Raw genomic sequence first — 16,936 nt, 5'->3', positions numbered from 1 at the left:
GGCCAAGGGGAGATAAGGGTGACCTCTGACTCTCAGCTGTGTTCACCTCTGCACTCCTCTGAGCAGGAACTCAGGGCTCCCACAGCAGTACTCACCCCCCACTTCCAACCTCTGGTGAGTGTTCACCCACCCACCCAGTGGCCCCACAACCAGCAAAACCCAGACCAAGAACCTGGGTCCCACCAAAGCCTCCAGACAAGGTTGGGGGAGTTCCCCACTGCTACCCCTCACCCTTATTATGGGGAAACAGGGGAGGGAGATGTGACAGATGGGGACCCTTATCCATGTCCAGGATGGGCCACAGCCCTGAGCTTGTGCCTGATGTCACTCGGGCCCCTGCTCTCATTCCTCACCCAAGCTGCAGCCGCCTCAGTTTCCCTTCTGGTGGCTTCTATCTTATTCCCTGGTGGGACTACTTCCTCCTCCTACTGTGCTTTCTGCCCCTCCCCGCCTAATCCACAGCTCTCCCAGGCTGCCCCCAATCCTTACCACCATCCTACTCCCCATCCCCAGAGGGGCCAGTCCCTTACTTCCAGCTTTGGTGCCCTCACTGCAGACTGAGTTCTAAGTGCTTCTACCTACATGAACCACCTCTAGACTTAGTCCCTGAACTCTCACTCCTCTCAGGGTGAATTGGGGGGCCAATATGTCACACTCACATTTCCCTGCAACTTCTATCCTGTGCCTGTGCTCTGCTCTGGCCAGGTCTTCAGTTGGCTGGGCCCCCAGTTCTTAGCCCATGCGCCTGCCTAGAATATGGTTTCGCTGTGCTTTTTACTTTCTTCATGGGACTCACCAGTAGCTCTCAGGGATAACTCCTGGCTACACTCAGAAATCACTCCTAGCAGGCTCGGGGCATTATATGGGATGCCGGGAACCGAACCCAGTTCAGCCACATGCAAGGCAAATGCTTCCCCCCTGCTGTGCTTTTGCTCCGGTCCCTGTGATTCACTCTTGTATCTGGTTTTCCTTCATGTGCCCAGGAGCCTCTTGACTAAAAGAGGAGGTAGGTGGCCTTGGGAAGTCAGGGGCCCTCAAGGCTGTTGGGGCACGGCTGAGAGCAGGGATCACTGTGGACATGAATGAGGTTCCTCATCTGTCACATCTTCCTCCTCTGTTCCTCCACAACAGGGGTGAGGCAGTGGGAGCAGTGAGGAGCACTGTGTCTCCCCCAACCCCCAGCATCCATGTGCCTGGGGATGGCTGGTCAAGATGGAAAACTGGGAAACAGACCCAGCTGGTTCCCCTCACACCTGCATTGCTCGGCCGGCCGGTTATATAAGGACACGGGGTGTTTCCCCAGGCCCACGAGCAAGTGGGGCCGCAGCTGGGCTTTGGCAGCGCCAGGAGGAGCAGGAGCCTGGAAAGCATCCCGGAGGCCACTGGCGGCTCCCAGCTGCCATGCGTGCAGGCCTCCTGCTTGGCTCTTCCTGCATTCGGGAGTTTAAGGCCCTGCCCCCAGGAGCCATAACAACAGCCAGCCTTAACTCCAGCGGGGACCCCCTTCAAGCCCAGTAAGGGGAGCATAAGTGGGGGCCCACCTCCATCTCCATGCCTTGGCTGCAGAGTGGGGTGCAGGGAGGGAAGTTCCCAGGTTTTCAGAGAAAGGGCAGACATACATGGATTGGTCTGATGTCCAAAGAGGAGGCAGCCAGCAGCACTGCCCCCCTCCGGGGCCACAGCACCCCCAAGTTCACCCTTGTGCCCACTCCCCCAACCACTCCTGCTGAGCTTTAGTATACTCCAGAAAGCAAGGCGGGATCCCAGGCGGGCTGGGGCACTAATGTGCCATCTCAGTACAAGAGGCAGAAGGGCCTGCTGGGGGCTCTCCAGGAAAGCAATTCACTATGGGTATCACTGGGGCCACGGACAATCTACGGGGTCCTTTTCCTCCACCAGACCACCAGTGCGTTGGGACCTCATAGCAATATGGGCTGAGGAGAGGGGTCCCTATGGTTGCTCCCCAAAGTCTTACAAAGACAGGAGGGACATGTCCAGGATGACTATGTCTGGGGGACCCCATGCAGCCTCAGGGAGGATGTGAGGGCCCCCCACTCCACCTCACCCCATCATCACAAACAGCTAGAGCCTTATGTCTCCAGAGGCCAGGATTCAGCTCCTGTTTACTTGGGGAAGGGAGAAGTGCAGAACCACCTTACCCCTTGGCATCTACCACCCAGAAACCTAGCATCCAGAAACCTAGAAACTGTCCCACAGACTAGGCCTCCACCCCAACAATCCCTTACCCTGTCTCCAGCTCCCTCCAGGGGCTGGGGCAGGGCAGGGGAGGGTGGTCCACACCTGCAGTTGAGGGCACCTCTGGAGAGCAGAAGGGCTGCAAGGGAAGGGGACCAGCCTAGTGGGGAGCTGCCTTGTAGGAGACAGAGTCAGAACTCCCTCGGGACCATGGTGAGGACATAGCCCCACGCCCACGCAGTATTGGGGATGGGAACAATTAGCACAAGCAAGAAGCCGCCCCCAAGCCCGGATGTTGGGGCCCAGGCCAGGCCAGTGTACTGGGGGGCAGGAGAGAGGCTGTGGCCTGGGTAACCCCATAGCCTTTCCTTGTGGTTAGGGTCCTGCTAGGGGTGTGAGGGTCAGTGGGTGGCCCAGGGACACAAAGAAGGCTGCCTGACTCCCAAGAGAGCAGAACCAAGCCCTGGGGCACCGAGGCATCTTCCCATCCCATCTCACCCACAGGCTGGCAGGAGCCCCGGATGGACGTTCCAAGTAGCCAAAGGCTCAGCACAACTGGGGAGCTCTGGAAATACTTGGGTACAGAGATCTCAGGAAAGGGGTCCCCCAAGCCCCTCTCCATCATTCCAGGGAGAATCTGGCCTATGACCTTGGCCTGGGCCTTGGGGCTGGGTGCTGTGCTGTGGGTACTGGCCAAACAGAAATTCACTGCTGCCTCTGGTTAGCCACTAGGACCCTGGCACTGGGCCCCATGGGAGGCATCTAGGCATGCTGCTGGCTGTTCTGGAAAGACCAACACCACAGGGGCTGCCTTTGGGGACAAGGAGGGCAGGCAGGGCTCTTCCCTCTCCAGGGATAGGGGTCAATCATTACAGGAAAAAAACCTCTGAGACAAACATAGGGCGATCTCACTTAATCTGTGGTAAACAGAAGAGCTGGATGAGCAAAGGTAATGTAGTAAAGGTGGATGCCTCGGCATCATCCCTTGGCTCCAGAGTCTGAAGAGGAGATAGATAGAGAAGGGAAGAAATCAAGGTGGAAGGAAGAAGATGAGAAAGGGAAGGCATGAGGAACAGGATTCGGGGCTTCAGCACACTGGGCTGCGGGACAGAGGTGTGGCTGTACATCCAAAGCTCAAACTCAACAGCACTGAAAACACAATACTGAAACTGAAGCCACTGAACTTGGTGATGTGCCGTCAGGGGGCAGGTAGGAATTTGGGTGTGGAATATAGGGAGCACTGGGAGAGGGAGTGGAGACTAGTGGTGGAATTGGTGTTGAAGTATTATAGGGCTACAACTCAACTATCAAGAACTTTGTAAATCAAGGCTCTTTAATTCAAGCAATTAAAAAACAGTCTTTTAGAAGAGCATGTGGACAGATGCCTTAGAGAATGGCCTCCTGCCCAGCAATATGCTCTTCCTGCTCCCCTGACAGGACTTGTGTAACCTGAGTCGATTCACTTCCCTTGAATTACAAGCTATAGCTCAACAGAAGCTTCACTGGGGAACAAGGTGCCTTCCCCAGGACACTTAAGAACTTCTGGCCCTTTTAAGTTCTTCTAGGGCCTAGAATCTAGACTTTCCAGATTCTTCTAGGCTTTCTAGATTCCTCCAGTGCCTTCTAGGTTCTTCTAGGCCCTTCTAGGATCTTCTAGATTCTTTTAGTCCTTTGGAGGCTTTTTGAGACCATTCTGGGCCTGATACAGCTTATCTGCAGGCACCTTTCATCTTCACACAGTTCTCAGGGTGGTGACTCCCCCCCTCCAACATGATTTCTCCCACCCAATTAACCCAGGAGAAGGGTCTCCCCCACTTCCTGAGATCATTCCCACCATCTGTTGTGTAATTCCCAACCAGATGAGGGCCATAAAGAAGTAAAATGTGGGCAAGTGATGAAAGGGTTGACTTCCTGGATGTGCCCAACACCCCCACACCTCGCTGCAGACTAAACAGTCAACACCTGTTCTCTCACAGATTCTGTGGGCCACAGGCCTGGGTGCTTTACGAGATGCAGACACACTTTTTTTTGGTTGGGGCTGTGGTCAGAAATGGAAGTGCGACCCAGCAGAAGCTCCCAAATCCTCTCCCCTCCTTGGAACTGTCCAAGCAGAGCATGGTGGCTACCTTCCGAAGGGGGTGTGGCCCCTGTCTAGAAGGAATATGTGTGGGATGACAGATACCCATGTTTCCCAGGGGAAGGGAGCAGCCTTGGGTGCAACTGGGGGCACTTTCTGATAGTTGGCTCGACTGAGGGAGATTTTCTGGTATGGGGTGCACTGAGCAATCCTGTTTCTGAAAAGGGTGCGTCAGGCCAAGCACAGTCCTCTGCTACTCTGGGAAGTGGCACTGTGGCTGCTGATCATATGTTCCCGTAAGTTTGGAGTAGAACATCCAGGCTGGCTGAGGGTACGGGACTGTATGGGGCATGAATGCCAGGGCTGTGAGCCTAGAGGGCTGAGTACTGCATGCAGATCTCCAGGACACTCAGGGCAGAATCCCACTTCTCTTTCCAAATACTGTGAGAAAAGACCCTCCTACCCTGCCCCTGTCCTTCTTCACCCTTCAAGAGCCAACCGGGGATGCCTCTCCAGTCTCTGCCCACACAGGCGAATCCCAGGCACAGCCAGGGAGATATGAATGGGAACAGAGGGCCAGAATCAGACCTGGGCGGCCCCACAGGATCAGTTGGTGGAAAGGACTATGATGGTAGTCAGGTCTGATTTGGCGTCTGTGGTTGTAAATTACATTACCTTCAGAGGAAGCAGGGCTGGGAGGGTCCCACGAGATAGTGCCTATGAGGGGCTCTTGGGTCACTGGTTACAAAGGAAATCTCAGAATCACTGCTGCTTCTAATCAAAGCCCCATTGTGGCTCCAACATCCTTTCTCCCTGTGGCTCCAGCATCCCCTCGCTTAGTCTAAGCACAGAGGTTGCCCCAAGGTCAGGCCCAGTCACCAGCTCTCTCCAAAGAGTCTCCTGGACTCAGAGAAGCCTTGCACCCATGTCTGTGTTGCATGCACCCCACAAAAGGGTTCCCCCACAGTTGCCTCTGGCCTCTATGCTCCCCTCAGCCTCCACTGTCTTCCTTCCTCCAACCTGATCTCCCGGGACCCATTGGCATGAGGTGAGCACAGGTACGAGTACTCAGGAATCCGACCCACCTTGGTCTCTCTCCCCACTGCTCCCCAGCGCAGAGTCCGAGCTCCCCACTAAGCCCCACTCCAGCTGCTGCTTGTGATCCAACAGCCGTTTCTCCCACAAACAAGCTCCACACTGGTTCTTGCACAAGTGGCCTGGCTGACTTGGAGCTCACCTCCCAGCTCCGAGCTTAGTCACTATAGGGAATTTCCTACAGAATCTTCCCTTGCTCGTTCCCAGATGGGGCCCCCCTTCATGTACCCCTCAGCCTTTCCCTATCAGCTCACATGCAGGCCTTGGATCCCTTCATTTCAGCTCTTAGTGCCTCTACCTCCCACCAGGACCTGTGACCCCTGAGGACTCAAAGCAAGGACCCTCAAGGCCAGCTGAGCTTCACCCCATCGCACCGGGGCCATCAATGATCACGTGTGTGTGTGTGTGTGTGTGTGTGTGTGTGTGTGTGTGTGTGAGAGAGAGAGAGAGAGAGAGAGAGAGAAAGAGAGAGAGAGAGAGAGAGAGAGAGAGAGAGAGAGAGAGAGAGAGAGAGAGAGAGAGAGAGAGAGTGAGCTATTCTTGGTGGTTCGCAGGGCTTACTCCTGCCTGTATTCAGGGATCACTCCAAGGGTGCTGAGTGATAGGGATCATAGAATCTGCTGCCGGAAATGAAACCGTGTAGCTGTGTCCAAAGCAAGCATCTCTCCCCCACACCCCCATACCATTTCCAAACCCACTAACCCTCACTCTTTTTTTTTTTTTTTTGATATTTAGGCTACTCTGGGTGATGCTCCGGCGTTACTCCTGGCTATGTGCTCAGAAATCACTCCTGGCTTGAGGGACCATATGGACACCAGGGGATGGAATCATGGTCTGTCCTAGGTTAGCATGTGCAAGGCTAACGCCCTACCACTTGCTCCACTACTCTGGCCCAAACCATCACTCTTCTTGATGCCCAAGAGTTCTTGTATATGGACAGTAGCCTGGAGCATAATTTGCCTTTATTTTACCCTTCAAGGTTCATCTTTGATGACAGTCTGATTTTTCCTTTTTCGAACTCCTAGGCCTCCCAAGCAGTATTTGGAGGTTCTGGGGTCAGTCCTGGGGCTATTTGGTCAATCAGAGTGGGCAGGTCAACGACTAGCCGAGGAAGGAGTTGCTCAGGCTTTGTAGGGTCAGGAACTGCCAGAGACACTGCGGCTGTGGCTTAGAGACCTCTGGGGCCATTCCAGGTGGCACTCAAGAGGGCCATAGGGTACCAGGATTTTAACTCAGGTGCTAATGCATGCAAAGCAGGGACTGCCAAGTGCCTGGCCTCTACATCTTTAGCAGCTCTTAAGTGGGAGGGTTTGCTTATTTGAGGCTCTAGAAATTTCCTCTTCATGGCACAGGTCTAGGTCAGCTTGCTGAGCCTGTTTCAGTGTTTGCATTCTCTCCCAAAATGCCAGCATGCCCATAGCTTTCTACGCTGACTGTGGCTACTCAGAACCTTCTAGAATTCCTTGCAGTTTTAATTGCTTAGGACTAGAAGTTTGCCAGAGGGATAATCAGAAGGGACACCCAAGGATACTATCTGCCATAAGATTATTCAGAAGTGCCCTTCCACACACCTCACCAGCTCTGCTTGTCACCTTGGTCCCAAATGGGCCTTTGCCACAAGTCACCATTATCCAATTAAGATGCATTTAACTTTGACTTATCTCTCATTGCTACTATGGTTACTTTGAAGAGGCTGGGTGTTAAATTATTCCTTGTTTTATCCAAAACAAAGATCATCCCTGGTTTCTTTGTATCATCTCATATATAAACCTGGATGGGACAGGCTCAGGATAGCTTGAGCTATCTGCCCTTTCTCTGTTCTTATCCCCCCCCCCAGGTGGTCTCTATACTCAATAAAAAAAGACAGTTCTGGAAGGCAACTGGCTCTCCATCTGAAGTAGAAGATTGCCAGACTCAACCTGTTTCACCCTCAGCCTGGTCTGGATTATTTTATGTGCCACTCTGCTTCAGACTCTTTCACCTGGGGTTGGAGATACAGAATAGTGGGGTGATTTTGCAGCTGGGAAGAAATGTTTTTGACACAAAGTAAATCTTACTTTGTAAATGTTAAGTCCATTCCCTCCCTCCCTCAGTGTTTCTAAAATGGTTTCTAGAAACTCCAGCGGCAGTGCCATGAAGTTCAGCCAGCTGGCGGGAAACATGCTGTGGAAATGTGAAGCTGGGTTCCACCCCCACTTGACCCCACCACCGGCTCAGTGAAGACACCTTGATGCCAGGGGTGCAGATGTGCGCGGGGTTCCTGGGAGCTGAGGGTCTCAGAGCCAACCTCTCTAAGTTTCAAGGAGTCACCAACAAAAAGCAAAGTCATTATGAGCTCCTGTAAGGACAATTCTTTGCCTACGTCACCACCAAGTTTCTCCAAAAATCGGGGTTGGACCTAATGCTCTGGGGGAAAGGTCTGTGGGAGGATTTGGCAGAGCAAAAGCAAAGGAGGTTCAGATAGTTTTTTCCTGTATCGGCACTCCAGGGATTATGTAACTAAGTACTCCACCGGTCAGGCTGGGTTTCCAAAAGGCCTCAAACTGCAGATTCGGACATAGTCTGCTGTGGACAGTAGGTCCCAGGAGCCTGCACTATGAGGGGCCCTGTGAATAAACATTGGTCACCAAAGAAACACGCTGGGATCCCTGAGGACAGAAGGCAGGCCAGAGTCGTCCATGTCCACCACCCTTGGGGCTCCATTGAGGCCCAAGGACAGCCAATGTGGCAGTGTACCAACTATTCCAGTCAGTGGCCTAAGGACGAGGACATATGCTGAGGGGCACATGTGTGAGGCTGATGACAAGGGATGCCAGGCAGAAAGGGAGGTGCCATTGGTCCAGTTGGCCCCAGGAGCCGAATCCCTGACCAGAGCCAGCTCTGGTGGATAAAGTGCTGAGAGAACATTGAGAAATATACCCCACTTTCTAAGTGCCTATGGGGGTGGAGCCCCAACCTGCAAATCCTGGGGACTTCTGGGCAGCAGCTGAAGGAAGAAGGAGGGACAGTGACTTGCATAGTGTGTGTCGGGGGAAGCAGCAGAAAGCAGTGCTAAGGGCTTAGGGCTGACTGCCAGGGCCTCGGGGCTAAGCCATAACTGATCATGCTTCCACCTCTCCAAGAGTCCATTGAGGTCAGGCCCAGAGGAAGCTGACACAGAGCATGATGCTCAGATGCATCCTCAGAAGGTCTGAGGTGTCCTCTGCATCTGAGGCATCTCACTGGGTTTCCACATCCTAATGTACCTGCCCAGGAGATGGTGGGTTAGGCCTGTGCACTGCCCAGGCCTCTGTTCCACAGCTGAGGGTCTGTGTGAGGGACTGGTGAAGGTGAAGGACACCATAGTGCATGACTGGCAGTACGCGCAAGAAGGACGAGCACAGAAAGATCCCTGCATTGCCACGTGGCAGAGCCTGGCAGATCATCAGGGGTCAAGGGTTACATCCTAGGTGAAGCAGCTTAAAATGGGAAAATGAAGTATGTTGTCAAGGCCTTAGCCAATGGCCATGATTAAAGTGAAAGTCACAGAATCCATACCGAAAGAGAAAAGCAAGCCACAAAGGAATCAAGGCACTTTACATAGGGATGGGGTCGGCTAGTGAACTCCCTTCAAGTTCTGTGGCCTAAATAAAATCCAGCAGGAGCTTTCTGAAATTCATGTTTCTGTTCATGGTCAACCACGTTGCTTAAAAAAAATTATCTGGGGCCGGAGATTTAGCACAGAGGTAGGGCATTTGCCTTGCTTGCAGAAGGATGGTGATTCAAATCCCGGCATCCCAAAAGGTCCCCTGAGCCTGCCGGGGGCAATTTCTGAGCATAGAGCCAGGAGTAGTCCCTGAGCACTGCCAGATGTGACCCCCCCCCCCCAAAAAAAAAGATCTGAGTTCTATAATGTCAATTATGAATCCTTGGAGAAACGGCTCCTTCATTTCCATCACTCTGGAGACATTTACAAAAATGTTTGTTGTTGTTTTGTTTTGGGGCCATACTCAGGGTTTACTCCTGGCTCTGCGCTCAAAAATCACTCCTAGCAGGCTTGGGGGACCATATGGGTTGCTGGGGATTGAACAAACCCAGATCAGCCACGTGCAAGGCAAACAAATGCCCTGTGCTATCACTCTTGCCCCTCATTTACAAAAATTAATCAAGTGCGAATATTTTCTAGAGACCAAAAATGCATATCAAACCATAGTAAACCACTGAGAGATTAAAAGTTTGTAGAAGCCCAAGTCATTCATAATGTTGTTTCTTAGTATAATCAAGAAGTAGGGAAAAAAAACCAAATACCCATAAAATAAATGGAACCAAAATGTGATGGAATGGTACAGTGAAGTAGTAGGGGGAAATCAAGGGGAATGAAGCATTGATCATGTTCCACACCACAGAGGATTCTGGGATTAAATCAGTGGTAAAAGGCTACATAGAGAATCATTCCACTTTCAGGAAAAGTCCTGAAAAGGTGAATCTATGGCAAAAATCTGGCCATGGATATCTCAGGTTGAGCAGGAGGAGCAAGGGAAAAGAGGTTAGAAAGTAAAGGATGTGACTCCTACTGGGGGTGAAATGTTTCTGGGATGATTAACATGGTCTGAACTTGATTGTGATGGTAGATGAGCAACTGTGGATGTCCTAAGATGGCGGAAGTGGGCACCTGAATGAATGGTGTATTAACTGTACCTCAAAAAAGTTGTTTGGGGAAATAAAAAGCAACTCAAGCCTTTACAAAGTTCAAAAACTACTACTTATAATAACAATTGGACAAAAGACTGGGACAATTATTATGGGACACTTAAAAAATATTACTGAGAATTTTGGATAGCATCCTTAGGCAGAACAGAGCAAAAGCAAAACCCAAGGGAAATGTGGAGCTTTGATTTTCATACCTGTGTAAGGAACTATATATATATATATATATATGTGTATGTATATATATGTATGTATATATATGTATATGTATGCCATATATGTCTGTGTGGCATGCATGCATGTGCACGCGTACACACACACACACACAAACCAGTAACTCAATGGAAATAGTTGATAGAGATAAAACAGATAAGGAAGCAAGCAAAAGGTGAGCAGAACTTCCTAGTGTCACCCGCTGAGGAAACCGTCCATTGTAGGACACAGGGCAGTTTTAAGCACAACCAAGAAAAGCCATCTCAGAGCACTGTTACCTGGAAGAGCCAAGTCTCAGAAAGACAGTGGTGTGGTAGGCCAGAGCATGCCCTGGCTCAAAGAGAAATATAATCAGAAAGCAGAGTGAACAGGAGACTGGCCAAACACAAAGTCTGATTCTCCAGAAAGACAGACACATAGCCCCCCTAGGCAAGAGAGACAGTCAAGCTGCCACGTAAAGGCTAGCAAGAGCACTGAGTCACAGCTCGGCAGCAGACCATCATCACTAAGAAATTGCTACTTAAAATTTTATCATAGGCATGAGCAATAGGACAGTTTGAAGGGTGTTTGCCTTGCCTGCAGACAACTCAGGTTTGATCTCCAGCACTCTATGTGGTTCCCTTAAGTATCTCTCCAATAGTGAATCATGGATACCCCTACTATAGTGACAATTGGACCTTGCCTCTTGAACACACCCCTGTAACACTGGGTATAAAAAGAGAGACTTGGACAGTTGGAGGGGGACCCAGGGTAGTGACCAGAACAGTGCCAATTGGTTGGTGGGTGGGTGGGGGGCAGCAGTAAGATGGTGTCTGCTTTGTATCTCTATCTCTCTCACTTGCAGTTACTATGAATTGGTGTCCCTCGGTGGATATCTGGCCCCACCTGGCAGCCGGACCTCAAGGGCCCCTGCGTGCCTTGCAGCACCTGATCCCTGCAGCCTTGGGCTCTTGCAGCCCTGCAACCAAGCAGCTATGTAGCCTTTGCAACTTTGTGGCTCCTACAGCTGAGCAGTAGCCGACAGCAGGCAGCTTGCAGCTTACTGGAGTAATCTGTAGATAACAGCGGGATTCCGCACCATGTTGTTCCCTTATGTATCCCCACCAAGAGTGACCCATAAGTAGAGTTAGTAGTAAGACCTGAGCCTTCCTGGATATGACCCAAAACAATTTATCCTAAAAGCTTTTAATGAGGGACCAGAGAGATAGCACAGCGGCAGGGTGTTTGCCTTGCACATTTCATTCCTGCCATCCCATATGGTCCTTTGAGACTGCCAGGAGCAATTTCTGAGCCCAGAGTCAGGAGTAACCCCTGATCATCACCAGGTATATCCCCCTACCAAAAAAAAAAAAAAAAAGCGCTCAATGAGGACAAAAATCTCAACACTAATAATTTCGAAAATGTGGACTAAAGGAACAGTATTTCGCTCAAAGTAAACTTGTCACAATGGTTTTTAGAAGAATTAGAAAGTCAGAACAAACAATGCTCATTCAAAAGTTATCCAAAAGGTCTCTTAAAAATTGCACTGGAGGGCCCGGAGAGATAGCACAGTGGTGTTTGCCTTGCAAGCAGCTGATCCAGGACCTAAGGTGGTTGGTTCGAATCCCGGTGTCCCATATGGTCCCCCGTGCCTGCCAGGAGCTATTTCTGAGCAGACAGCCAGGAGTAACCTCTGAGCACTGCCGGGTGTGACCCAAAAAACACCCCCCCCAAAAAAAATTGCACTGGAGGGGCTGGCGCGGTGGCACTAGAGGTAAGGTGTCTGTCTTGCCAGTGCTAGCCTAGGACAGACCGCAGTTCGATCCCCGGGCGTCCCGTATGGTCCCCCAAGCCAGGAGTGACTTATGAGCGCATAGCCAGCAGTAACCCCTGAGTGTCACTGGGTGTGACCCAAAAACAAAACAAAAAAAAATTGCAGTGGAAAAAAACAAACAAAAATATTACACTAGATCTCTATAAAAATACTAGGTGTCAAATCTATGAACTCTGTTTCCCCTTGTTATTAAAACTATTATAGACCATAGAAAGACAATTTTTTAAAAATGTGCATCACTCTGAAACTCAATCTAAGAAGCACTTTGCCTATCAAGTTGGCCAAGATTTTAAAAAGAGAGAAAAGGGAACATTCTTTAAAAAAAAAAACAAAACAACAACAACACAGTATATATGTATTCTGCAAGAAATGGAAAGAAATATGTAGAGAAATGAAATACCATAACCTTCTGGTGAAAATATAAATCGATACAACCAATACAGAGAACATTTGAAAATCTATTCAAAATGATAAGCTTTGGCCCAATAACCACACTGCTAAGAATTTCTTGGGAGATGATAATAAGTGGGAAGTTTTTGCAACAGAACTGTTCATTGATAGCAAGAATGGAAAAAACACTTGGGTGTTGATATCAGGGAAGTTCGAGAAACTCATTTAACAGGACGGAATCATGGTACAGAAATCATAGGTGATTATTTAAAGTGCTAGCAATAAACACGCTTGTTTGCACACACCAAGTCAGAGGAGAGGCCAGTTCTTGGGGGGGGGGGGGTGGGAGATGAGAGAGACAGCTTTTAATTCCCTACAACACATACCTTTTCTAACCTGAAAGGTCAGGAAGAGTTTTTAACCTCTACTAGCTAAAGTCTTACAAAATATAGTCAGTGCCCAGCAACCATGGCAGAGAAAGCGCTCCAGTTGGGCCTGATCGCCTCCTGCTGAGGTGGCGGGAACAGAGATTAAACCAGACAAGTCTGGTTACTGTCACATCACTGTCACTGTTACTAACATGTGTTGCTTGTTACTCTTACATGTTACTAACAGGCCCATGAGGCTTGGGTTTTAGAGTACAGGCGAGCACAAATGTAGTCCTTGCCCTGTTCAAATGTCCTCCCCAAGGTTCCTATCCTGGAGAAGGATCCCAGCCTGCTTCCTGGAGATTTCTCCCCTGGACACTCTAAAGACAGCTTGTCTGGCATTGAGCAGATCCCTAAAAATATAAAGACAGAAAGAAGCAGCCGCAGCAGTTGAGACTCCTACCTAGATAGGGGATGCTGGGGACCATCTTCAGGCTCCGGATGTAGTCCCGTGTCCGCTTGTAATTATCTTCTTTAGACATCAAGTAGTCCAGTTTCTCGAAGGTCGTCTTATCTTTCCGGTTCAAAAGCTGGAGCAAGAGGAGAGCAGAGTGTATGAAATGGGAGAGAAATAAATCCAACGGGGCTCAAGAGGAAGGAGGTTGGGACAAAGGCGAAGAGGTAAGCACAGGCCAGCCCAGAGGCACATTCTGAGAGGCTACTCAATGCAGAGATGGCAAATGGCCCAGTTGGTCATTTCTCAAGGAATCTTTGGAAGATGCCAGGGAGGGACTGATGCACCTGCCCCGCATGGAGTGGGAGGCAAATTGCTATGGATCACCGTAACTTGGCAGCTACATATGAGGAGTCTGAGTCACAGACCTCCCTCTTATCCTTCATCTCCCTCATATCCCACCAGGAACCCCACTCCCAATTCACTAGCCTGTTGTCTCTTCAGCCACCGCTGCCTCCCTAGAGCCCCAGTTGGCTTCAGTCTGCACCTGGCACTGTCTTGAACCAGGACAAAAGCTGCTCATAGTCTGATGGGGTTTGTGATAAGCCCAGGCATGAAGAGCAGGGAGCAGCCTGCGGGGGGCAGAGCTCAGAGCCTCAACCCCTGTGGTCCAAAGCTGCTCTGTCCAAGTGCCCCAGAGCTCCTTTAATAAGGAAAAGACCAAAACACAGGAACTGAAGCTGAGAGAAACCTCATGCACTTCTCTTATGCTTCTTAGGGTGAGATCCAGGGCTGGGAGAGTGCAACCAGGTCCCCTAAAATAGGCAGCCTCGGAGAGAGGAGTCCAGACTGACACACAAGGCTGGAAAAGGGCATTTGCAGAGTGGGGGCATCACTTGAGGGAGAGCTGACCATAGACAATTTCGAGGTTGCTGCTGGGAGCCTCCCCTATAGTCTAGCTACCAGTGTCTTTGGTATCTTAAAAAACAATGGTCGGTGGGACAGGAGTTTGCCTTGCACACGGTTGACCAAGGTTCTATCCCCAGCATCCCATATGGTCCCTGACTGAGACTGCCAGGAGTAATTTCTGAGCAAAGAGCCAGTAGTAAGCTCCGAGTGACCAGGTGTGGCCCCAAAACCACCAAACAAAAAACCAAAATTGCCCAGAAGCATAAAGGGAGAGGGATCCTAGGTTCCCCTTTGGAAAACGTCCTGGCCCAGTTTGAGGCCTGTCAATGACCTGTCAATGGGATGCCCCGCAGCAAGGAAAGGGCATCCAGCCCTGGACACCCAAGTCACCCCCTGGACTGTGTTACAGGGCATATCCCAGGACCCAGATCTGCAGACCACAGGCTCATGCAGTGTCTGTCACAGAAGAGCCTGGGCTGTCTGGTGTGAGCGACCTCAGGCGTGAGAGAGGCTCAAGGACTGTGGACTACAGAGGCAGAAGAGCCAGCAGCCAGCTCTTCCTGTCACACAGAGAGGAATTGGGGTCACAGCAGAGCAAGACCGGGGTGGGGTCACACACGCGTGACCAGCAGGTTAGTCTGAGGCTGGTCTTTATCAAGGTAACAATGGGCTGGGGAGGAATCCCCGTTCCCATGTGCTGCTTATCAAGCACCAGAACATATGGACCCTCTGATCTGCCCAAAGCCTGGTGGCAAAGGCGGGCCAGCGCCTCCGCCTGTTTCCAGTTCGAGACCACAAGGATTACGGGGGCTTTGCTGAGCATCTGTTGGGAAGTTGCTCTACTAAGGAGGAGGAGGAGGAGGAGGAGGTGGCAACGTGTGTGTGTGTGTGTGTGTGTGTGTGTGTGTGTGTGTCCAGACAAAGAACAAATTATGGGCCAAGGAGGTGGCAAGGAGAGGACCAGAGAGAAGCAGGAAAAAAACCTAATGTTGGGGCCAGAGTGATAACACAGTGAGGAGGGCATTTGCCTTGCATGTGGCTGACCCAGGTTCAATTCCCAGCATCCCATATGGTCCCCTGAGCCTTCCTGGAGTGATTTCTGAGCACTGAGTCAGGAGTAGCCTGAGTGCTGCTGGGTGCGGCCCCAAAGTCAAACAAACAAAAATACCCTAATGTGGGGCCGGAGAGATAGCATGGAGGTAGGGCATTTGCCTTGCATGCAGAAGGATGGTGGTTTGAATCCCGGCATCCCATATGGTCCCCTGAGCCTGCCAGGAGCTATTTCTGAGCATAGAGCCAGGAGGAACCCCTGAGCGCTGCTGGGTGTGTGTGTGTGTGTGTGTGTGTGTGTGTGTGTGTATATATATATGTATATATATATATAAAATCTCCAAATGTTTCAGTGCAAGAAAACACACAAAGCCCGAACCACACTCACTCACTCAGAAGAACAGGACCCTTGTTCTCAATACTGAGCTGGGAGGGCCTTCTGGGGGTGTGGGGGTGGGATGGGAAGTTTGGGTTGGGCTGCTCCCAGCATAACGTTAGCTTAGGGTTCTTTCCAACACAGCTTGGGGCAGGGTGGGGAGGATACCATGCTGTGCTAAGAATCCAACCCAGAGTCTCACACAGGCATGGGAAGTGCCTGACCACTGGGCCACATGCACTGGCCTGGGAAGTGACCTTGGAATCAATGCGACCTGGGGCACCAGTGGGTTCCTGACTCACTCATGTGGCACTGGAAGCCCAGGAAACCCTCACCCGCCCAGCAGTGGTGCCCCCGCTCACACTCTGTCCCCTTCTGTGTCCCTTCATGTCTAGCCTGATTGCCAGGACACACAGGCAAAGTGTTCAGTCCAGCCTGAGGGCAAAGTCCTGGTCACATACATGCACATGCACATCACTCTGGATCTGGCTAGCTAATTCACTCATCTGCTCTGTAAATGTGGTCACACACACATACACACAATACTGGCAGATAGGAGGCAGCTGGAGTAAGAATCTTACACGTTCTTACAAATAAAAACACTGGGGGTGGGATCAACAGTAGAACAGGTAGGGTGCTTGCCTTGTACAGGTTCGATCCCCGGCATCCCATATGGTTCGAGCACCACTGGGAGTATTTTCTGAATATAGAGCCAGGAGTAACCCCTGAGCATCGCCCGGTGTGGCCCAAAATCAAAAACCCCATAAATAAAATAAGTAAAATAAAAACACTGGGCATTGATTCAATGAAATTATTTAATGATAGCAATGTGAAAGCTTATGGAGAATATGTGTGTGTTGAAACCAGAGCAATAGCACAGTGAGTAGGGCATTTGCCTTGCATGCAGCCAGTCTGAGTTCAATTCCTTGCATCCCATATGGTACCTCGAGCCCACCAGGAGTAATTCCTAAACACAGAGTAGGAGTAACCCCTGAGCACCACTGGGTGTGGCCCCAAAACAAACAAATAAAAAAATATTTGTGTATGTGTGGCATGGAGGAGGAGGTCAGGAAAATTATCAGCAAGATTCAAAGGCAATGGGAGCAATACTGGCTGCAACAGCCAGGCTTAGGCCTTAGGGCCAGAGTGTGGGGCTGTGGGAGGCTGGAGCTGCAAGGACACACTGTTCAGACCCCCTCGCCCCAAAATCCACTGGTCACCTCAGGAGCCACAGACTTAGAGTAAGGTAGCTGAGCAGTTATTTCACCAAGGCTCATGGGAAGTCATAATTTTTCAAATGAGAGGAAAA

The 16,936-nt window shown here is 50.6% G+C and overlaps 1 protein-coding gene across 4 annotated transcripts in view; it reads right to left on the bottom strand.

Annotated features, from left to right (window-relative positions):
• RALGPS1 (Ral GEF with PH domain and SH3 binding motif 1) overlaps positions 1–16,936 on the bottom strand; it is a 230,184-nt gene that overhangs the window by 89,879 nt on the left and 123,369 nt on the right. For all 4 annotated transcript variants that reach the window (XM_049774155.1, XM_049774157.1, XM_049774158.1 and 1 more), the window contains exon 8: positions 13,302–13,428. In XM_049774155.1, the coding sequence (XP_049630112.1) occupies positions 13,302–13,428 (127 nt within the window). The remainder of the gene's footprint in view (positions 1–13,301; positions 13,429–16,936) is intronic.

Source organism: Suncus etruscus, chromosome 5 (genome assembly GCF_024139225.1).
Source record: "Suncus etruscus isolate mSunEtr1 chromosome 5, mSunEtr1.pri.cur, whole genome shotgun sequence".
In the NCBI taxonomy this organism is placed as follows: domain Eukaryota; kingdom Metazoa; phylum Chordata; class Mammalia; order Eulipotyphla; family Soricidae; genus Suncus; species Suncus etruscus.
This window is presented reverse-complemented; position numbering and strand designations above follow the sequence as displayed.